Genomic DNA, 23,733 nt, shown 5'->3' with positions numbered 1-23,733 from the left:
CTCCTCACGAAAAATCTCTAATGCACGGATATTCCTGCTCTCAGGAGTGAGTCCCAAACAACAGAACAAACTAAATTATGAAGAGGGCAAAGGGAAAAGGTTAAATGAAACTTCTTCCCAACACATTACTGGCAAACTGGGGGAAATTTAGGGAGCTGAGAAAAGCCTTCTCCCTCAATTTGCTGCCCTCAAATATTCTAGCAAGTTCCTAAAACTGGTAACGTGTCTCAATGTATTCACTTCTCACCTAGGACAAATTAAAAGACAGAGAAATTATTTCTTACAGAAACTGATCCACTCTTCTGGCATTTAGCTAGAAGAGGCTGTTTAATCTTTCTGAACTACAACACATGAATTTAAAGTGAAAAAGCCAAACCAACATCACAGCTCCCCCAGAGCAAAACCAACTGCTTGGGAAGGGTTCAGCTCCACTGTCTGCAATATAAGAGTTAAAGGGGAAAGGAGCAGCAGCATCACCACTCAATCCAAGGGGATCTGACAGTACAGCACTTAAATACAGCTACGCACCCCCTTGGCCTTCCGAGCCCTCCCACCTGTGCAGGCCACCGAAGGTAATTGTATAATAACAGCAGGCTGTCAGGGCGGTGTGGAGACAGCCCTAACAGGCTACACAGGAGGTTTGCACCAACATTTAGATGCCAATTAGAGACACTTTTTTTGCCAGTTTTTGAAACATGATTAATACAGCCACCACCTACATCTGTCAGGAGTTTAAACAACGAAATCCCTAGTAAAAAAAAAAAAAAAAAAAAAGGTATGCTATTGGATTGAATTGAAACATGGCATAAAATGCTCTGATGAGCATCAGAACAGTACTGATAGATTCACAGAAAATGTTTGCTCCTGTTTCACTTCCAGAAACAAAAGGACTCAAAGATGCAAACTACAGGGAACAAGACAACTGCTTTCAGCAGCTTCTACTAAGGGCCATAGATCTGATGACCATTTCCCTCCATTCAACAAAGAGTGCCTGAGAAGACAGAAATATCTCCACATGGGAACAGAAGCCATTACTTTATCAAATCGATTGCTGCTGAAACCTTTGAGCTCTAAACAAGCCTTAGCTAAAGTCCTATTGGCATTTAGGTTAACAATTATCTTTTTACAAGTTCTGAAGACGTGCTGAAAGTAACAGCACCCCCTGGGTAACAGAGACCTAATTGATGCCAGAAAGGCAGGGGATGGGATTCTGGGATGTTACTATTAAAAACAAATCAGTCAATCAGTCTAACTTTGTTCTGAATGACAACCTAAGAAAGGAGATTTCCAGCACTGCCTTGCAAGGAAGGTACCTCATGTGACAGCAATATCTTGAAATTCTAGACAGCCCAGTGAAGAGGGGAACCAAAACCAATGGAAACATCAGTTAATTATAACTATAAAAATAGAGAACATGAACTCAGGGAAGGGATTTCCCTTTAAGAATCCTAAGGCTCTAGGCACAACAGAGCTCTAGTTGTCACGTTTACACGGGTAGTCATTTCAATCTATCTTTTAGCATATATTTTGCATGTCTATATTAGAAAATACGAATTCTTCCTAACTGCTTCCTGAAAAGCCCTTTTAATTGAGACACTGCCTCCTCTGCAATGTCTTCTCTGAAGAGTCAAAAGTCAGTGCCCCAGAATTACAGGAATCTAGGCTAAAAAATACTCTTGTACGTGATGTCTCTCCATAAACAGAGGAATTTCATCTCAACTGAGTAAACAGCAATTCTTGAACTTCACTATATGACAATATAAATTTCTTGCTCAGATGAAGATTTATCAGCTCTTAAAACCACAGAATTGTCTTCCTCAATCTACTCCTTTTTTTTCAGCATTTTCCTCAGACAACACAGCTTCTTCCAATTTTTATAACCTTTTTCTGAGGGGTCTTAATTTATGCCAAGAAAAACACTGTCTGTTAAATGGCACCATTAGACTCACATGATTTCTTGTGGTGCATGTGAAGTTTTTGGTCTCCTGCATACTAAATGATCCTTACAGTGTGAAAGAAATTGGTATAAACAGCTGCTTTATTTTGTGCTCTGATAACTGAGGAAAAACAAGCCTCAATGAAGAAGTCATCCTTCGCTTGGGGGAAAGTAAATGGGCAAATAAGTACATGAATAAAATTAGCAGATTGGGCACTGATTTCTTCACCAAGGTGCACGTGGGCTGGAGCAGATGTTTTCACAAGCAGAGCTCTGCCTTTTCTCATGGATTAATGCAAGATAAGGCTCTTCATCTGCTTTATTTCAATGCCCACAAATACTTTGTAGATCAAGAAAGAGGCAGCAGGATGAGGAAACACAGAGTCAGATTTCTTTTGGTTTCTGTATTCAGGATGTAGGATGTGTTGACAGCAAGACCAAAACTTCCATCCAACCACAAAGTCCACAGAAAATGGAACAACATCAGGTATCAGGTATCAACCATCAACAACCTGGTGATGATGTCCATTTGCAGCTTGCTACACAGATTCAGAAACGCCTGTAAGAAGTTTTCAGGGTTTAAATAAAAATACGTGGGGAATCGCTTCCATGCCTCACTATACCATGTATTCAGTGCTACTGAGCAAACTAGGAAAGGAAAACAGTGAAAAATGGGAGCACAGAGGAAGGAACAATATGAAGTCAAACCTTTACTTTCTTAGGAGACCAAAGGTGACAAACAAGGGAGAAAAAGTAGTGTTCCCTTTTCACCTCTTCTGGGCAAAGGGGAAACGCAAGAAATTAGGAGGACAAACCCAAACTTACCTGAGGACACATAAGAAACATAAAAAATGAGGAGGATAGACACAAGCATATGCTGCCAACGAAGAACGTTTCTCATAAACATCTAAACCCTTTTTTTTTTTTTTTGGCATGCTTTGGGGTCTGATCCAAAAGCCTGACACAGCCACTAGAAACGGTTATTGGATTAAATTCTTAGACAGCACAGAAAATAGCAGGCTAAAGAATCTTAGCAGACTTTCCAAGAGTATTCATTCATCTCTGGCTTGGGAAAAGCTTGTGAAGTGTCAGACTGAAGGAGAATTTTGCCAGGAAAATCTGGGTTTGAACCACAAGAGCAGCTGCCTGTAACAGCATTGCCCAGAGAGGTATCAAACAGGTGCTAGAACCAAAAAAATGACGAGTAAGCAAAGCAATAAAATTGCCTAGTGCCCTGTAAGTAAGTTTCTTCATCATGTGTAACGAAGGAACAACTCAAAGGAACTTCTGAAAGACATAAATGTCAATCCAGCACCCTGCTCAGGCTGACCTTTACAAAAGAGCTTTTCATTTTCACATTTTCCTATTTCTATAGGAATAGAGAACTCCTTTGAAAACCTCCTCCTGGAGACTGCTGGACGAGCACAAGTCCTGGGAAAAGAATAAAATGGCCCAATAATCCCAGCAGTCGTGAATTTCCAAATCTGCCCCATTACTTGCAAGCTCTGCTAGTGGTTTGGGGAGGGGGAAATGAAGCCTCTCCCTCCTTGCCCACCCCTGCAGCCATCCCAGTGTCCAGATCCGCTGGGCACCTTGGTACAGCCGAGCAGTTACACCCCAGGAAGAATCTGCTCCAGCGAGTCCCGTTCCTCCACAACTGGTCGCAAAGGGGGAAACAACAGCAGCTTTCAAAATTCCCATGGCAACGGCTCCTTCTCCCTGCAGACTCTGACTCCACTGGCAGCCTGAACACTGCACAAAGCAGCAGCACACAGAGGCAATTCGCAGCCTGCAGTCAGGTACCAGTGCTTCTATTTCATAAAAAATTCACAAGCGCAAACCACTGACCATGGCTGGAGACGTAACCTTGAACTCGGGCACCTGATCCTTGCTCCAGAATGGATCCTTCTGTGTTCCTATCTTTGCAATAATGGGCTTATCTAAAACGCTGGAAATTAGGTTTTTAAGGTCAGTAGGAGACCTTTAAAAGCCCTCCAAATAGAACTGAGGTCGTGACTACTTGTGGTCATTGACATTACAGCAATTTTTCTAAGTACAGGGATATTAATCCCGGGAGCCTGACAATTTCAATTTTAGTAATGACATTCTGTGCACCTAAAACTTTTAGTGAAGTTTAATATTCTTCACTCCATGCACTGATCTGTTTTGTACTGTTCTTAAGCGTTGTTAAATGGTTCTTTCATTTCACTGTGGAGCTGGCTGACCACACTTCATCTGTGCATGGAGTGAACTCTGTATATTGTAGCATCATTACTCTCAGGGGATCCTAGGTAGTTTGAAAATGCTGTAATTTGATTTTGGTGTGGTTTTTTATTTTCTTTAAAGCAACTACATTTTGTAACAGCAGCCAGTTATCTCTCTTCCTGGAACGAATACAATGAAAAAATTAATTAGGCCGTGCTGTGATTAATTGAATTTTAATATGGAAAAGGTCTACTGTAAAAACACCTACTGTATTGGTAACGATGTTACTTGGGTTGAATCAATAATATTTAAAGAAGCCTGAAGAAAATTACAACAGTATTTGTTCTGTATTTCATGCACAGTTGGACATCAGTGTCCTGACATTATTAAGAGCATATATGCAATGTAATTCTCATGAACAGTTTTACAGAATTATTGATATGAATTAAATTTCACGATGGCTTAAGTGACTGCAAAATTTGAGCTCTGGAATTTATTCCATGTAAGTAGGATTTGAACCAAAATCTGTAGAAATTTTTCCAAATTTAAATGCTTCTGATCCGCAGCAAGAAACATCTCCTCTGAGACATGTATTTGGCTGAAAAAAAAGGTGTCCTCAGCACAGTTAACAGCATCAGCATGGGCATCTAATCTTTGTATCATGCTAAATATTTTCTTCTTTGAAGTGATAAAAATCCAGCTGTCAAGCATTGCTTGATCTGACCTGACGCCGGGGGAGAGCTAATCAAAAGCAAGTCTTATAGGTTCCCCCTACTTAAATCCACCCACCCGAATAAGCACAAGTTAGAATTTTTATGAGGTAAAAAGAGACTCTGCTGTCACAGCCCGGTGTTAATTGGCACAAAGGTTTGAGAATACCTTCGTTTTACTGAACTGCTTTGATTTCAAGACTTCTGAGCTGAATTTTCCTGCTTCTTTATAATCCTGTCTTAACTATCACTGAGTTTGAAGTGAGAAAGGAGCTTAGACAGATCTATATCGGTGTTCATTCATGCCAGACTGTTGCATTTTCATCTGAAACACAGTCTGAAAAAAATTCCAATTGAGGGCAGGAGTACCAGGGGGAGCACAGGGAATGCTAATCCCCTGTTCAGCTCTTGTAGGAGCAACAGGTGATGATTAGTCATTGGCCACCATGTCAGCAGCCTCTTATTTTCTTCTCTGACTGAAAAAAGAAAAAAAAAAAAAAAAAAACAAAACAAACCCAAACCAAAAATCATTTTCATCCCTGTGCCCTCCATCTCTGGGTACCTGAGCCCTCTGCAGGATCACCTTCCAGGACACTTCTCAACTGCTGTGTGAAATAGGAAGGTTTGAAATTCAGCAGTGAAATAAACCAAATAAAAGAAGATGCAGCTTTGGCTTACTTCCATCCCCTACTTTTAAGTCAGAGTACTTAAAAAAGCCTGGATGTCCTCTGTTTTGATCAGGTGACAACATTATCATCAAAGTATAGAATATAACTCCCCACGGGGCTCCACCTCTACTGAAAAACAAAACCCAAGATGCAGACACAGGGGTAGATGCTACAGCCAGGTGTGTGCTCCCATCTGATACTAACTGGCTCCAGAAGAAGTGATGAAACCCCAAATTAACATCACACTACAATACAGACAGGAGGAAATGTTGCTGTTTAAGGACCAATAGATATTTTGCAGATTACCTGGAAAACTGTTGGTGATGGACAGAGGAGCACATTTCCCATGTAGCACTCAGTTTCAAGAGCTATCGTGGGTTTTTTGTTTACATCTTCAGTTACATATAGACATTTTACACTATAAAATTCACTCTGCAATTAAAAACAAGCTAATGCCACTTCACCCAATCCTCACACCTATCAATGCAAGCTTCAAACCACTTCTAGGATTATAAACAGAATTTGTAATTTTCATGAAATTATTTCCAGTGGGATTTCATTATTTTTTTTTAACTTGATGAATCTGATGAAAGGAGTTTAGGGGTCACACTTCATACCATTTATCATCTAGCTTTCAATTAGTTTCAATTTGTTTTGTTTTATGCACTGAAAGGGATAGATTTTCTTTCTCCTTATTTTCATAGAATTGCCTCTACTAACAAAAAAATAAGATCCCAATTCTGCTGGTCTGGCTTATCAAGAGCCGAGTGTAATAAAATGGCTGTTTGACAAAGATTTTAACAAGGTACCCAAACACAGTCATTTTCATAATCTTACATTCCACTAATACCCTTTCTCCCAATATTTTCTCAAAAACTTATTCAAGCCATAAAGCCTTGCAAAGATCACCCACATTCTACAACACACAGTACACAAACTCTAATCTTATTTTACATTTTTCTTTGTAAGTATTCATGCAGCTTGCAGTGTCTAGTAAATATTATGTCTTGTCACAGATAACCAGCCATTCAACTAATTGGAGATTTCTATTAAGATTGCTCCTAAATTTTCCCTTCCAGTAGCATTTTTTCATCCTAATTCATCTCCCTGAAAATGAAGTCCTACATTTTCTCTGTATTATCAGTTCCTGTAGGAGATATTGGTATCATTTTGAATTCAACAAGCAAAAAAGCTTTAAGTCTGCAGAATTTATTTATACTGTAAGGTCTTGAAAGTGCCTTCTTAAGCCATTGAAGACAAAACTCTCAATCTTTTTTAATGCTGAAGAATACATATTCCTCTTTTCCATCAATTTGCTTTGCTTTAAGATCCATATTCAGTAAAAAAAAAAAACAACAACAGGGATGACTGAATATTAGGAGAGAAACTGGCTAACAAAAAAGAAACTTCATTTAAATTAATTGAGAATGCATTTCCTATATTAAAAAAAAAAAACAGTATTTAGTTCTTTATCAGAGCATTAAACACAGAAAACCTCATTTCACATTCATCCAGCTTTGTTCATGAGTCACCTGTACAACAAGAAATGAGATTAGGTGAGCACAAAACTAAACAAACTGTCTGTCTATCCAGTGACTTCCATCAGCCCCAGCAACGTTACATTATGCCTGTGTCAATTCTATCAACACTAATTAATCTAACAGTAACCTTCTCCTGAATCCACCCTTCACCATTTTAAAGGTAACCATTATCTCATAAATCAAAACCCTTGTCTGATGGTCCTGGAGGTCCGTATGTAATAAAATTCCACTTATAGAAGTTGCCTGCGGGAGGTGCTTTTTCCTTTATCCGTCCTTCTTGTAAGAGAAGATGGACCCAGTTTCTGACAGTTCAATCTGAGTGCCGTTTAAGTGCACAGTCTAACAGTTTCATACGAACCATGGGGAGCTTCGACTCAGGATTTTGGGATTTTGCCCACCTCCACAAGGAGGAGGCAGTGAAATACTCCTAGAGCACATCTTGACACGGTCCCGCAGCCCAGCCTACGATAAAACAATCTCTATCAGCATACAGTGGCAGATTGCACAGGTTTAAATCACACCAGGAAGCAGTCAGTACAGGTGGCTGTAAAAATATAGGCTTCCAGGGAGCCAAAACCTGACTTTTTGGAACTGGTTTATTTTAAGAAGTAAGCTTTTCCTGTCAGCCCCCAGGCACGCAGCTCACTCGAGAAACACCTCTCAGAGGCACTGGCTGGCAGGACACAGTCAGATTGTTTCCAGTACTTTGGGTTTATAACCATACAGGAATGGCATTTACAGTTTGCTTGATTAAAAATGATTTCCCCTTCATTTCGTGAGACAACATCTGCGCATCAAGATAATGGGATCTAGTGTCTAAAAAGAGTCAGTAATAGATCCTTTTGTGAAGGCGAGTCCTGGGGAGAAAGGGCCCAGTTATTCAAAAAAGGTGTTTGCAGCAGAGTGAACAGGATAACTGGCTGGAGATCTCTGCCTTGCTAAGGATGCTGAAGGAAGAAAGATGTGTAAAGGCAAGGAAAATGAGGACTGATGAGAACAGCGAGACCCAAGTCTATCACCTCCAGCTAGACTGACCTTGGCTGAAGGGACGCAGAAAGCAGAACTGCCACGGTGGGAAACAGAGGTGATCTCAGCTGGTGCTGCTAAGCACCCTCATCTCAAAAGACACCACTAAAACACATGTCGAGTCTGACCTGTCTTCACCAGATATGAAACCACTGGTTGGGGCAAGGGCCTTCTGATGGGGCTACACAGGTGACAGACTGTGCACTGTAGGGAGAAAGGATTCCCACACACCCGTTTTCTTTCTCCAGACTTGGCAAAAAGTGATTCTCTTAACAAGTGTCTGAGTGGGTGCTCCCTGCTCCACACCACCCCTGCTCTCCCAGTATGGGTAAGCTTTGCCAGCAGCACATTATCACAGTATTTATTCATGCAAACACTCCACTGCCAAGGGGTCACAGGGTTTAAAATCCCACAGAAATAATATGAGGCTGTGCCCGTACATGGCCATTGCCATGAGGGTGTGTATTCGCTTTCCCCAGACAAGCCAGAGGATGTTGATAAGGGTACAAGGCTTTTCCAGGGACAATAGAAGATTGTTTTTATTTTTTAAAGGCCTGAACTATACAAAACCTCGAGTGATTTAACAAACAGCAGGTTTCTAAGAGCCAAGCAGTGCCCAAAAAATGCTTTTAGATAAAGGTATTGAAGTTCAGTGATTTGCAAATTATGGATATATTATTTAACCAGCACTTCCATAACTGAGCTACAAAGTATTTTGGAGCTTAAAACTGAAAACACACAGAAAAAAAAAAATCAAACACATCCCAAAGCTATTGAAACACTTCATTAAAAAAAGCTAAGAGAGTTGTGAATGCTAAAGCATCCTGGCCTTGGCCTGCAGAACCACCCCAATTCTTCCACTTGCACAGACCCAACACTAACAGGCAGGGAGCATCCTCCTGCACGGCAAGGATAACCTGCTCCAGCTACCTGAGCCTCCCCAGTCAGAAAATCTTCTCCCTTGTAACGGTGGGCAATTAATAACCTCTGACCTTACAGGAATGCTACAAGTAAGGACATCTTAGACATCCCCTCGGAGCAGACAAAGTCAAATATAAGAAGCCACTGTGAGCTCAGCATGATTTTTCTAGCCCAGACCCTACATGAAGATTTGATGGTAAGAAACAAGTATTTTTCTTGTGAAAAAGCACTCTGGAAATTGAAGTAATGGAAGCATTAAAGATCTTTAAAACAGCATTATTGCTGTGTTCTGGGTTAATCAGGCCCATACAATTTGGTACAAAATTAATCATCTATGACTGCAGTAATAAAGGCTCACTTGGAGGCTGCATCTCTGCTTGGCGTGGTCCCAGGAATGCACACCATGTCAGATTGCTGAGAAACCATGGGGAAGAAAGAGAAATAGTCATCTTCCCTACCCAAGTGCCTGAGGCATTCTCTCCATCACACCAAACAAGGAGGCACAACATCTCCCATCAAAACTTTGCTGGATTTACTGCAGGTACAAGACATTCTTCTGTGCTCTTTCAGTTATGAGGCAACTAAGAGTTTCATTACAATAATGTATCATTTTTTTACCACAATTAGCTTTATTTGCTCTTAATTCATATTCCCAAAAGGTACACTAGATACCAAAATACATGACTGGTCTAAAGGAAAAGATTAACTCTTATTGACTGAATATTTTCTCATTGACAGTGAAACAAAACCAAGCTATGTAAAGTTAAACAATAATGGCTCTTCTGTAAAACTTCTAGTAAATGAATATTGGTGCTGTTAATTGTTCTTAATTCCAGCTTAGTTTTAATTTGCGTTATGGGCAGTTCTAGTATTTTCACCTAAAATGCATCAAACTCAGACATGCTCTGTTTCCTATTAATGTCATCTCTGGCAGAGCTGGGGGCACACACAGACTGGAGGCATCTGTTCCACACTGAACAGGGCACTGCTCCTCCACTCAGGCAGCCAGTGCACAGGGGGGCTGCTGAGACAGAAAAAAAACCACATTTCAGTCTCATGGTGCCTCTTATCCCCTTTCAGCTCCACTGAGGATGCTGGAACGCCCTTGCCTTTGCCTGTCACAAACGTCAGGAACACCAGGCTGCTCTCAGATTTTCATACTGGTAACAAAATGTTTGGAGGCAGAGGAGAGACTATTGATGCCTTTTTCCTTTCTTCTTCTCATCACGAGCAGGACTAGACATAGGCTAGTCCCAGCTCTACACAGTAATTTAAAATCAATATAATCACAGTGAACTTTGTCACCTCTGCTTCAGCTGAGTAGGTTTTTCATTCGGGTCCCTTGCCATTTTTCTCCCTGAAAATAAGTTCTTCAGTTTCTAGTCTGCCTTGAAATGAAATAAAGCCATCCTTGGCTTCAACACAGCACATGAGCAGTCTCTCAAGACATGCAAGACACAGAGCAAACTTCCATCATCTGCACATCGCTACAAACACAATGATTTCTATTAAATATTTAGGACTCAAATATTTATATCCAGTCAATTACATTGAGCATTACTTATCCTCCAGGGAATTCTTGCTCTCCCTCAGCGCAGAAGAGAGGACCAAAGTGCACTTCCTGTACTTGCTAATAACACAGTAACACCTAAGGCTATCAAAAAATCCATCCCATTAGATACAAAGACCTTGGAAGCAAACATACCAACCCAGTACACAAAAAAAAAAAAAAAAAAAAATCTTGCTGCGAGCCAATATAAACAAATGTTCATCTCTGCCCCAAGAAGCTTAGAGTGTTTCTCTCTCCAGGAGACAGGAAAATGGGGCGGAGTGGGGAGGGGCGGGGGCAGGTGCAAAAGAAAAGGTGAAAGAGGTAGGAGACCTTTTAAGCTGCACCTTAATTCTGGAATAAAGGAACTGGCAGGTCTGCCAGGCTACAGAGTAATGACCCAGGAAAGGAACAGTCATACCAGGAGATCCCACCACCAGACCACTGCTGTAGGTCCTAGTGGGAAGATTTACAGCTAGAATTTTGCACCGAGGAAATCACCAGCTAGACTTTGTTAATCGTGTTATCATGCTCAGTAATTCATACATCTCTCCTACAGCAAAACCTTTTTATTACAGAATTTCAAAAACCAATACTTGAATTTTAAACTTTAATACAAACTTACATTTTAAAACATTAAATTATCCAGCGAAGCGGACGTGAATGTGAAAAAAGGCCATTTCCTCCATCATTTCATTAAATTTGAAAGTACTTATTTATTTTAATAAGTCGAGATGTCCATATGCCAGGAAATTAACATCAAAGAACGTTAAATATGCCCAGTATCACTTAAAAGCCTATGGAGCACTATGCATTTTCAAAAATAGCATAACTCAGCAAAACTACTTTCCCAGCAGTTACTTTTTATTGCAGTTTCCAATAGTACTTTGGGGACAAAAGCTGAAAATGTTTACCCTACTCTGCACTCCCATTCACACTGAAATCGTAAGATGTAAGACTGAATGATGTTTGCAACACCTTCCCTAATTTAAGGTCTTCTGCTAATGCCAAACAGATGGTTGTTTACCACGCTCTCTTCCCAGGGTTTCTGTGCAGACCTCCTTCATTGGCACTTAGAATCAAGACTGCGGACGGCCTCAAATGGAAAGGTTGGACTTGGACTGTTTCCTTCGAACAGTTATACTTCACTTAGCACAACAGGACAGAATTGTGACTAATATTTTGATCACTTGAACCACCCAGACATTCTCCAGCCTTAAGAACCCATCTGCTGAAATTGCAGGGAGCAGAACTTAACTGGCACGTACTCTGAAAAGCCACCCGTGTGAGCTTGCCATCTTGAATGAGGGCCCACAATGGATTAGCCTACTTTCCTTAGGAAACAGGCTTATGCCTTGGAGCTTTCTGCTGTATCTGGGCTACTCATTCCTCTTCCCTTCCCTGCTACTTTAAACGTGCTGGGTAACTGACCAAGTCTGAGAGAAGCAGGTGACCTTAGAGAGCCACCAGTTTTGTGATGCACTAGCAACAACACAGGGAACAGTGGCAGGGAGCACAACTGAAGGCCATGAAATGACCTCAAGGCTTCTTAGGCACTGGTGACTTGTTACAGGAACATGAAGCACTTAGCTGCTCACAGATCTGCACTGTTCTGGTGTTTTAATAGCGGAGAAAGGGAAGATTTCAGTACCTTCTCCAGCTCATAGTCTTCACCTCATTACACGCTGATCCAACTATTGATGCATTTAACACCGAGCCACCTCTCAGATGACTTGCACAAATTTAAGGTAGAGGTAACTTTTCTGTGTTTGCACTGAGAGTAATTAAGTGCTGCAGACATCTGGGGAGCCCTTGTGCAATATAAACAGCAACTGAACTACATACACCGAGCCCTTCTTCACAAAAGTCACATCCAATTCTCCGCAAACTTATCTTCACAAATCCTCTTCCTCAGAGATCAGCATATATTAATAGGGTATCATGCAGATAAGTGTCTCAATTTCAAGTCTCTAGCAACAGAAATATAAATTAAAAACATGATCTGAAGTGCCACAGAAGCTTCCAAGATGGAATCTATCCGAAAAGTTCACGTCACCTCTGGTTAGGAGCAGACTAGCATCAGGCATGTAAAATGGCTTTTCATACCCAAGGGGCCAGAAAGCTCCAGCAGCAGCCTGAGCTCAGCAGCCTCAGACACACCACCACACCTCAGGAGCAAAATACAGCATGTAAAACTGAACACGAAGTGATCCAAACTCGCCATGACTTCACTGCTGCGTTACCTCAGGGTAAATCTTATTTCTGTACTTGGGAAATACAATCACACAAACACAAAGCAAATCACATAACATTCATTTCTTCATTCTGGGCACATCCACTTAGCAATTTGTTCATCCAGGAGGCTTGACATGTGGGATGGACCCCAGTGTTCAAGGACCAGATGATGTGAAGTACAGCAAAGGCGCCCTGTGAGGTTCCAACCCACCACAGTACCAAAGCAAGTGATCAACATTAAGAGGCCTTCGTTACTTCAGCTCTAGCTGTGAGTGTATTATGGGGAGTTGGGAAGGACACATTTGTTTCACTATTCCAATAATAAAAGCAACAGAAACTATGGTCCACATGCCAATACTCATCATCTTCAGGCATTCAATTGTGTAGACATATCCCCTTTTGTTCATTTCTGAGAAAATTTATACACCAAGACAGTTGAGAAAAATCTCGTAAGAGAGTCAGAAATAAAGAACCCCATGTGAAACAGCTCCTCTTGAGCTTTCTGGCAGCTGGACAACTTAGACATTGGCCTGAATGCTTTAATTTCTATCAAGGTAAAAAAAAGCAGCACGGGCCAGTTTCAGAGGCCTCAGTTCAGCCCTCTGCTCAGCTACACTGGGTGATCTGAGACACAGCACCCAGCCTCCCTGGGCCCTCCTAGTCTTCATAGCTGTGATCACAGCATGACCTCACCAGAGACGTGTCTGTGTACATGCCTGCACGGCTGTAATCCTACAGCAGCATGGAGCCAACATGCATGCAGTGAGACTGCATTCAAAGGGAAATGTAGGGGGAGAGGGTTGACTTCAGTCATGGGCAGAACAGATTGGCTTGGGTTAAACTCAGCAAGTACTGCTTGGAAGAAAACAGGCAAGATGGAGATGAAAAAAGATAGAAGAACTAATACTCATGGTGGCAAAGACTCCTTAGGTGGAAGAGGTGCTTTCTGGTGAAGTCTTCAGTATGTTTTTTCAATGTTATCTCACCCTACTGAGGGTTCAACCACAAGGACTCCATGAGTCAGCAACACCCACCAGTCCTTCCCATGGCAGCTCAAGCTGCAATCTCCGTATTTCTGCATCAGGGACAAAGGGCTTCTAATTCCTCACAAATGAAACTGGTTGCCTTACTAACTGTCCTGAAAACATGACCAACCAACAGTCCCACTCACCTCACAACTGGGCAGTGTTAAGAGATGGGAGTTGGTGGGAACACAGGCTTACGAAACATTCATTCAGAGTTCAATTGAATTAAACCCACTTGCTTTCCCAGCTCTACAAAAACACAAGCTTGATACTCAGGTTCTCAGTAGTGCTTGACATTACTTTTATACCTCAGAGAAACATGCCTCTTCAATAAATCATTCCAGTGCCAACAGCCTTCCTGAGATAGAAAGGCTACAGAGATGACCCTTCAGAGTTCAGAGGACAGTTAAAAACATTTCCAGAAAATCGCTCAAGTGCTGTTTAAAGATGTAATTTATATGCATAGCTCTGCACTTCATTGCAGGATTTCATATTTATTTAATTTGACAGTTAAAAGTGTGCCCATCCAACTCTTTGGGCACATGCAGTCTTTAACAAAAAACTTTGTAATTTAAAGCCAAATGTTCTGAGTATTGAGTAGGAAAAGAACATCTTCTTCCTCAAACCCAACACTGTTCCAACCCCACTGGAAAAAAATGAAAGCATCAAACCAACTGAGAGTTTCAGCAAAGCACCAGCACAGGGAGAAGTTGTTTGCTGCTGAAGGAAAAATTAAGTTCCACAGCCTGATCACCTCCAGAAGGCCTCCTGTTACCTCAGGAGCTTCCCAACAGCCCTGCTACAACAGGGTCTCCCCCAGGAATAGGCAGTCTCCAAGGCAACCAAGGTCTCCAATTAGCAACTGGGATGTGTGGCCTAAGAGACAGAGCACAGCACTGGGAACAGAACTGAATTTCCCACTTTGCCATGTGCCACATGGGGTACAGCAAAGAAGTTCCCTAATCTGCCCTGTCCCTCAGTCCCCACCACAAAAACTCATTTACCTCAGAGATACTATAAGAATTACAACTCCTTCAGCTGCTAAGCACCCACCCTGCAGTACCGAAGGGTTTAGAGGAGACTCTCTTTAGTTCTTCCCTTCTCTAATAGGCATTATGCAAGATGGAAACACTTTTGGGGAAAGGAGAAGATGGGGCAATTCCTGGGGCAGAGATACTGAAAACAAGATCATCTTCTGAACAGTGACAGGAACGACACAAAGACGACATCCGATGTCACAAAAATAATAGAAATAATTCTACATCTACTGCATCAACTGCAGTACTGGTCTTGCTCAGCCATTTCATACAAAGACTCCACTTATATCCTGCAACTAGAATTCTGATTCATTCCCTAATTATATCATGCTTAGACTATTGCAATAATGTTTGTGCCAAGCTACTTTTTTTAAATCCACACACTACAAGACTATTCGGAGCTTCCCTGCTTGCTTTGTTTCTCACTGAAGTATCCTTGCCGTTCACATACTTTTTGCCTCATTGTTATTCTCCTTCAGTTACATATGAAATCAAGATTGGAACTTCAATGTACTATTGCAATCATTCAAGAACCTCAAGGCAACAGCAGATTCCAACCTTCTGAGCAGTCTCCAGTTAATTTGCTGAGCTTGTATCAATCACAGTTGCTACCCAAATACTCCCTCTTTCTTTTGCATGCTTACAATATAGGCATTTCACATGTTTTTACATCCAAACAACTTGTAATATTTTACTCTGTTGCTTATTTCAATGCCTAGAGATCAGCTAAACTGACAACTTTTTTGTTGCACTTCAGAGCACTTTCAGTTTTATGAAACAGTGCACTGGTTGTTGTAATTCCAGAGGTTTTCCACAAATGTCCCAGTGTTCACACTGAACGAAAATGCAACAAAAAGCACAGTACATTTAAAGAAGTGAGAGGTCTCCCCTCCCCAGCTAAAGCAGCTCTTTGTGCTTCCTCATTTCAGCAGAGATTCGCCAGAGCTGTGATTGCAGCAGTGCAAGGTAAAAATACATTGATGCACCATTTGAACAACTGTATCTGAAGCTCAGAAGATTTCATCTAGCATCTGCTGCAGTTATTTTATACTTTTGTGCTGTGCTAAGGAAAAAACTTCCTGAAAGAATGAAAGTTGAGGGATCTGGTTCTTTGTCACTCTTATATTTCAGCCTCTCAAAGCTATTCATCTGCCAGTGGCCTATCTGTTCAAAAGCAGTAAAGAAAAAATTCAGAGCACTCAAAAATCAAGATATTTGCTTTGATGTAGTTAAGTCATGAAAAACAATCAAATTCTAGCAAGAACCTTGCAAAAAAAAACCCCAAACAACAACAAAAACAAAAAAAAATTCAAAAAACACAAACAAACAAACAAAAACCCACAAAAAACCCCATAGGAATTTCACCATAACTGCATTTAAAAATTCAGTCAACCACCTCATTATAGACTGGACATCAGGACTGACTATGACAGTACCTGGAATAAACTACTTTAAGTGTGGCACACAAGAAAAGGTGGCAAGAAGAGAGAGTAAACAATATTAATGGTATTCAATAATGAAATCCTGTCTGTGTCTAAGTAGAAACTAAATTACTATCTGAGGTTTCCTTAGCAGATTATTTAGAAACTTGCCAATACACAAACAAAGTAAGTGACAAGACTCTCAATCAGAGCTGTGTTCCCCAGCAATATGGCTTAGTAAAAATGATACAGACTACTTGGACTGCTTCTGGCAAGGTTGGCTCTCCTCAGGGGACTGCTAATGTTAAATACTCAACACAAGCATGATTGTGAATTCCTTATTCACATTAGCTTATGGTTAGGAAAATATATCCTGTTCTCCGAGACAGAAATGTGAAAACTCATTTCTTCATTCTCAGAACAAAACCAAAATAGAGTATTTTGTTTTGGTTACTTCACAAGGCAGAATAGCTAGAGAAGGATAAAAAGCATTCTCCTTGACATCCTCCAAGTAAGAGCACTTTTTGATGCAGATTCTGCAGACACAGATGTGTCTCGTGCACATCTGTAGAGTGTCTTGCTCATGGACATGAAGACTCATGACCCAGTACCGTCAGAATACAAACAATCAAAATACGCAGATGGCAATTCCTGTTTATTTGGGAAACACACAGCAGTCGCTTTAGCTCTGCACATTAAAAATCAGGGTTCATGCTTAGACAGTAACAGCAAATTCTCCAGCTATGGTTTTCCATGTTTCTCTTATGAAAGAGTGTAGCATTGATTTCTGGAACAACTGTTACTCTAATAAGATTGCATATGGAAACGAATGCATCGCAGCTGGTTTCAGCAGGGTTCAGTGCAGACTGCCATTCATCTCTGATGAATGCAGATAAAAATATTCAAAGCTCAGTTTACTGATCAGATCAGATATTAATGGGAATATTTTTCCTACTTCTCTCAGCTTAGTTCCTCTTTAGAAAGTCAGTTCAAAAGACTGAGTGAGGAAGGGAGCCAGAACCTGCTCATTTTGACACCCTGCATTTAAGGGAGATGAGTACTCTTACAAGGGAACGATGACTGAGCACACAGTATGCCAGAGTTTTGGTCAATATCAAGATTAATTATTCTGAGGGACAGAAAGAGTGAAATACTGACCGCAGCAAATAGCCCATTAGTTACCTCTCAGTTCAATAAGTCTTGATGCTTTCCTTACTATGTGCTGATTATTTCCTGTCCAATTCACATTAGCAGCCTATTTAATGAGAACAATCTAAGCAAAGAGAGAAATTCACACATTTACAAAGGACATCACCAAGTTACATTTCATCACAGTTAACACCATTTGCTGTTCTTTCAGGAAATAACCATTACCAATCTTTCCCATTTTAATGCCAGCAATTGCTTTTTCAGGAGAACATTCAATTCTTACACTCACCACCAGTTATATTTTAAATAATAGCATCTAAAAGGACAGCAATAACTGCCTAAGTGTTGTAGGACAAAGCATTCACACACCACTAGCTTGACAGCGTGGCCAAAGTTCTTGTTCTTAATGGACACTTTTCCCCACTCACAGGGTCATCTCTGCTCTTGTGAAGCCTCTTTTCCTTCTATTAACTTGTTCTAATGCTTACGGCACTTGCAAAGAATCCTGAGAGAAAGGATTCAACGTTTTCGAAAGAAAAAACATCAGTAAGGACACACACAAAGAACAGAAGCATCATAAGCACTGCTAATAATTTCACACAGAAAATGAGAGATTAAAGGTACAAAGAGAAAAGAAATGCCTTAAATACACCATAAGATTAAAGGGAAAAAACAATTGTATGCATTTTCTACATAGAGTTCTCTTTACAAAGCCATACTTAGATAAACATGTAAAAAGAAGACCTATACATCCTTGGCCAGTGCCTGCCTTTTTGTTCTCAGAGAAGCCCAAATGGTTTTGATTACAAGTATTTCTTGAATGAGTCAGCTCACAACACTGAGGCTGAGCAGCAGAACAGTCATCAAGAGCACAGGGCACACCGGCCCCACCCGTGCCAGCTCCCCAGCTCCGCTGAGAAACTCGCAGGACAAAAGCACCATCACCCACAACCTGCCCCAGAACAGTGCAGCCTCCCGTTCCACACCCCTTCATCACACACATTAATACTGCAAACAATCAGACAGCACATCTTCCACCTGGAGACTCAAAAAGGAGTTTCCCAGTTTTAGGAAGGAGCAAACCTCCCCACTGCTACTTCTGGTTTTCCACAATCTCACGCAATGACTGTCACATTGGTTCTGCATAATAGCCTTTCAGAACAGCAGGTATGAGTAGGCACAGGTCCTTCAGAGCTACTGTCACTTAAGGTACAAGCATTTGCATCAGCATCTCTTTCTGTAATCTCCTCCTAAAGCCCTGACCCTCCAGCTACTCATTTTTTTGGGCTACTGCAAGGCAAACTTAGGGTCTGCTCAGGTCACCAGCAAAGTGTTCTCAGCACTGACAGATGAAACACTTGACACTGAGAGGCATCTTTAAATGTCTGGCATATAATGCTCTGTGAAGAAGCATACATTACACAAGGGAGGGCTGGTCAAAAAGCCTGGATCTGGTACGTGTTTCAACTGCGTATTTCTGTAGGTTTTGGTTTCAAGTGTTTTTTTTGTTTGTGTTTTTTTGTTTAAAAACCAGTTTAAATATTTACGAAAATATTTCCACAGTGATGAAAAGGCACCTGAACTGCCACTTCCTGTCACTATGATGGGTATTAGAAACATCCTGAGTTTTACAGCAATTACAAGGATGTGCTAAAAATCGTTTCCAAACGGCCCATTCAGCAGTTGGCCTAACAAAAAAGATGACTGTGAAAAGTAAAGGCTGCATTGAAGCACATTCAGGATCCACACCTACTTCTTGCTGTGACACTGCTGTGTCTATTCCACATTTCTGTTAACTGCAAGTAATGTGGCCAGTCCCAGTTTAGGAAGTCTTTGGTAAACTGTAAGAACACAATCATGGAATAAATACTTTGCCAAAACATACACGAATACACATGCGCAGAGAATTCCCCCTAGAAATGTAGTTTGAGCTTCCTGAAAAATCCTAAAAAGAACATCTAGGAGATCTCAGTTTCTGTTCAATCTTGCAGTTCCTATTTAAAGACAAGTTAGGCTTCTGTTTTCAGTGTCTGCTCACTTCTGAATTTGGTTTAAAGAGATGTTAGCACAGACATAACAAAGTTTCTTCTGAAGGGCTTAGTGTGTTTCCTGCTGTCTTTATGACAGAACCCATTTAAAATGGGTTTTCTTCATTTAATTATCTAGTCTTCATTTTTGCAAGTTTTATTTCTGAACTAGAAAAAATGTTATGGTCAGAATTGTGTCTGTAGACAACAGGGTTATTTTATAAGGCTTAAAAATCCTTTCCTTTACAACCAGACAGTGCAGTGAGAGCTCTGTGGTGCACCTTTGTCCAGGGGAAATGCAGTAAGAGTCCTTTAGGTATGTAGGTGCCTTATACAAGTGTTACAGATCTGAGGACTGTTTGATTCCTGATCAATAACTGAAGTTTATCCCCTCTAAACTCTCGTGCCTGAGAGAAGCAATATGACCAGGCAGCACAGGGCAATGCTATACATCACTCCTGAAAACAGGAAAATTCCTGATCTCCAGAGTTTAAACCAGCTTCTGGACTGTTCACCCTCCACAAGAACTTGGAGCAGCGGAAGGGCTTCCTACAGCCTGCAGAGGAATTACTCTAAAAGGACAGTACAGGACAGATATATCCTGTGGAAGATGTATATTTGAGGGCTCTCTGCAGCATGGCTGTGCCCTTTTTCCACCCCCAGGCAGGAAAACCACAAGCGGCTGCTTGCTTTCAGACCTCTCCACCCCCACCTCGAGATTTATTACAGAACACTTAAGCCCAAAAATACAAAAGCTCTGCAAAAGCAGGGCAGGCACAGCCATAAACGCAGAGAGGCCTGTGCTGCTGTAAATCAGTTCTGCTCAATTGAAATCAATATAAAGCCATAGCTCAGCCTAACACAGGCCAGCAGAGACATGGGCACGCTGCTCAGCACTGGGGTTCAGCAGACAGCTGTCCACTGACCGATGTCAGGAGTTGTCCTGGCCTTGTTTACTCCCGTTGGCAAATTCCACTCGAAGAAACCCCAGACTTACCAGTGCACAGCCCAGCACAGCCTCCTTCCCTGCCCATAATTGCTGGGGCTGGGCCAGCAGCTGTTGTACAAATAACCAGAGGGGAGCTGGCCTGACCATTTGAGGATAGGGAAGGGAAGCAGCCTACCAGATAATGTCTGTAAAAGAGCTTGGAAACCACTGACACAGGCTAATTGCTTACTGCAGAGTGAAGTTTCCCCTCTCTGTAGGCTCATTTGATGTAAACTTCCTAGTCATGTCCAAAACCCTACCCGCAGGACAAACGTTGTTAGTACATAAACTGCTTAGCCAAGCCCTGCTCAGGGTTCCTGGGAAATATTCTGGGGAATGAGGAAACAGATAACATGATCATCCTCCTCACTGTGCTCAGCTAGAAACAAACATCTGTCTGGCATCTGGGCTCTGCCACCCACCATTTATTTCCATCTTCAACCTAAACACAGAAACTCAGCGTTTTCATTACCTCTGGTCCCCTCAGTGAGCAAATATGGACAAAAGACATCAGATAAGGGAGGCTGAGAGTCCCTCAAGGAGATGGAAGGAACCAAGTGATATATAAAATGCCACGACAAAGTAGCAGCCTGTAGAAACATCCCATTTGTAATGGAGCACAGGCTTCTTTCCCCACCTAATTGCTCATCTTGATTTTCTCCCTTTCTCAGGGAGATGGTGGCAATACTGACACTCCTGCAGGACATATGATCAATCATGGAAAATTCCTTTAGAAATAACCATGTCTTTCCCAACTCTACACTCACTCATGCCTTTTCCCTCCTGAACGCAACCCAAATTACTCCTGCAGCTCAGCATCCACAGTCAGCATATGGTCCTGTCCCTCCTGCTCCCAAGGCACCTGTGTGGGGCTCAGCAGGGCAGAGCTGCTCCTCCTTGCAGGCAGAGACCACAACATGGCTCAGGAGGACACCAGATCTCCATCCCCTGCCAGGAGGGGCTTGCTCAGATGCAGATTATGTCCATCCAGGTGGGACACACAGTACCTGGGATGCTCACACACACACACACACACACACCTGTATTTCATGTCACAGGACACCTCTGGTGAAGACTTAGATTCTGCAGCTGCAATACCTGGTCCCAAACCACATTCCCCTGGAATGTCACTTCAAGTCACTCACTTCCATTTCCTAAGAAAATGGGTTTATATCCTTGTGTGGTTTCTTGACAAGTGCTGGTAAATTTACCATTTCCACCTTTTCCATTTCCTAATTTATGCCTTTTAGCAGCAATAGTGACAAAAACAATGCTAATTAGATAGCACTAATCAGGTCAAATGGCACAGGATTGACAGCTGCAAAGTCACTATCTTTTCTCTGAAAAAGATTGACTATTTTCCTCGTAGAAGCAGGAGATTTATCAATAGACAAAAGAATGCAAAACTCCAAAAGCTAAAGCATAATTACACAGAGGGACTACACATTTTCTTTTGACCTAAATCTAAAAGGATTCATGTGTGGTAATCGCTTTTTTAGAGGGTTGAACAAGTGATATTAATCATAAAGGAAGACCATTACAAAGGCAGAATTAGGAAAACTTCACCATGCAAAAACTGGTGTATGGTGGATTTCTGGCTTTTTGTTGCCTTTGTTTGTTTGGGGGTTTTGTTTGTTTTGCAGAATGGGAAGGGTCCTCCTTCCTATTTTTTTAAATCAGGACTGGTTAATACAAACAAAGAAAAAACCAGTAACTCAAGCAAAGAGTTTTGGACACATATGACAACAGAATAATTTCACTAGTGTTCTACCTTTTTTAAAACATTTTCTTTTAACTACCTGAAATTATTATTTCAAACACATTTTGCAGTAACAGAAACAAAATAAAGCTGCCAAGTGGCACTTAATTTAAAATATTTTACACAAGACAGCAGATAGGAACAGGCCATCCATTCCAACATACACCTTTTTCTTCTATTTGCTTATTTATACTCCTTATGAATTCTGGAGCTTAAAATCTTAAGAAAAGCTATTTTAGGTTGCAATATAGAAGTATATCTTGGGGCAATATTTGTCCATTTGATAATCTCAAAGTTTAACAAAAAACAGTTATTTGTGCTACATTACTAAAATGTTTAGATTTATTTTACTTGTGTGACTTCATTTGCAAATGAGATAGCTTGTATTTCGAGATCTAATAGACAAAATTCATGTGTATTAATGGAAAAGAACCTCTAAGCTTACCTAAAAGCATTCATTTCCAAAAAAATAAATGGTCTGTATAAAAGAGAGGCGTTGGCAGTTAAACAGTAACATTTGCATATTTATCTGGTAACAATATTCAGACTTCTCAGAAAGCAATATTTCACCTTCAACTAGAACTAGCCCTGCACAACATCCCTCTTGGACAAGCAACTAATGTTTGAAATACATCTCAAAGCTTCAAAAAGAGCACACAAAAGTTCAATATAATACTTGAAATCTTTACAAAAACTTTTTAGCTATCAGACATTTTCCATAGAGTAAACATAGCTGTTAACACAATTTCAAGGTGAAGGCTTCTTTTAACAGCTTCAAATACAGAACTGGAATTTCCTTGAACGAACCAACTGGCAAATCAAAAACATCACTCTCAAGTGCATTTTTATTTATGGTATTTCAAAACTGTGCAGACACATTAGGTCTTCCATAAGACTAACAAGAGCAGCGGGACAAACAACAAACCAATATCCTACCTTTTCAGCACCACACATCCTGGTGTGATGCACTGGCAGGTCTCATTGTTGCACATGCACAGAAAGAAATAACTGTAAAATATCTAGGGTGGATTGATTTCTTTTTTTTTAATCTGAATATATATATATTTATGGATATTTACAGTCTTAATATAGTAAGCAAATGGTGAGCTTGGGAATGTACTGATTGGACCAAGAGAGTAAAGAGAAGTTTGGGGGAGTATGCCTGTCCAAGGATGTGTTAAGAAACTAAAAGACTGAGAGAAGGAAGAGAATAATAAGGCAAATCCTTCAGGTAAATGGCAGAAATGCAAGAAAGGAGAGAATGGGTATAGCGGAAGTTTGCAAGGAAGCCAGAAGAAAAAACACTGTTCAACTTCTTTAAACTATTTCTGAGCACAATAGTAATAAAAAGCAAGTAAACAACTTGATTGTGGAGAAATTTCACGTTTCAGTCCTCTGAAGAAGACAACTCACTTACCCGAGTACGCCCAGTAAGGATCCCCCGAAGCCTTTCGCCTCCGTATCTGCACAGAACTCCCATGTCTGTTTTCATGCAGAGAGCCAACATAACCTTCAGTCAGAGCTGGGAAAAAAGAA

General features: G+C 41.0%; 1 protein-coding gene across 1 annotated transcript in view; it reads right to left on the bottom strand.

Annotated features, from left to right (window-relative positions):
- PTPRG (protein tyrosine phosphatase, receptor type G) overlaps positions 1 to 23,733 on the bottom strand; it is a 396,402-nt gene that overhangs the window by 286,818 nt on the left and 85,851 nt on the right. The window contains exon 2 of the mRNA XM_027882233.1: positions 23,615 to 23,719. Within this exon, the coding sequence (XP_027738034.1) occupies positions 23,615 to 23,719 (105 nt within the window). The remainder of the gene's footprint in view (positions 1 to 23,614; positions 23,720 to 23,733) is intronic.

The sequence above is a fragment of the Empidonax traillii genome, unplaced genomic scaffold, assembly GCF_003031625.1.
Source record: "Empidonax traillii isolate 1590-97213 ecotype Southwest subspecies unplaced genomic scaffold, ASM303162v1 scaffold104:size2570737, whole genome shotgun sequence".
Lineage (NCBI taxonomy): Eukaryota > Metazoa > Chordata > Aves > Passeriformes > Tyrannidae > Empidonax > Empidonax traillii.
Note: the sequence above shows the minus strand (reverse complement) of the source record. Positions and strands in the feature narration are given on the sequence as shown.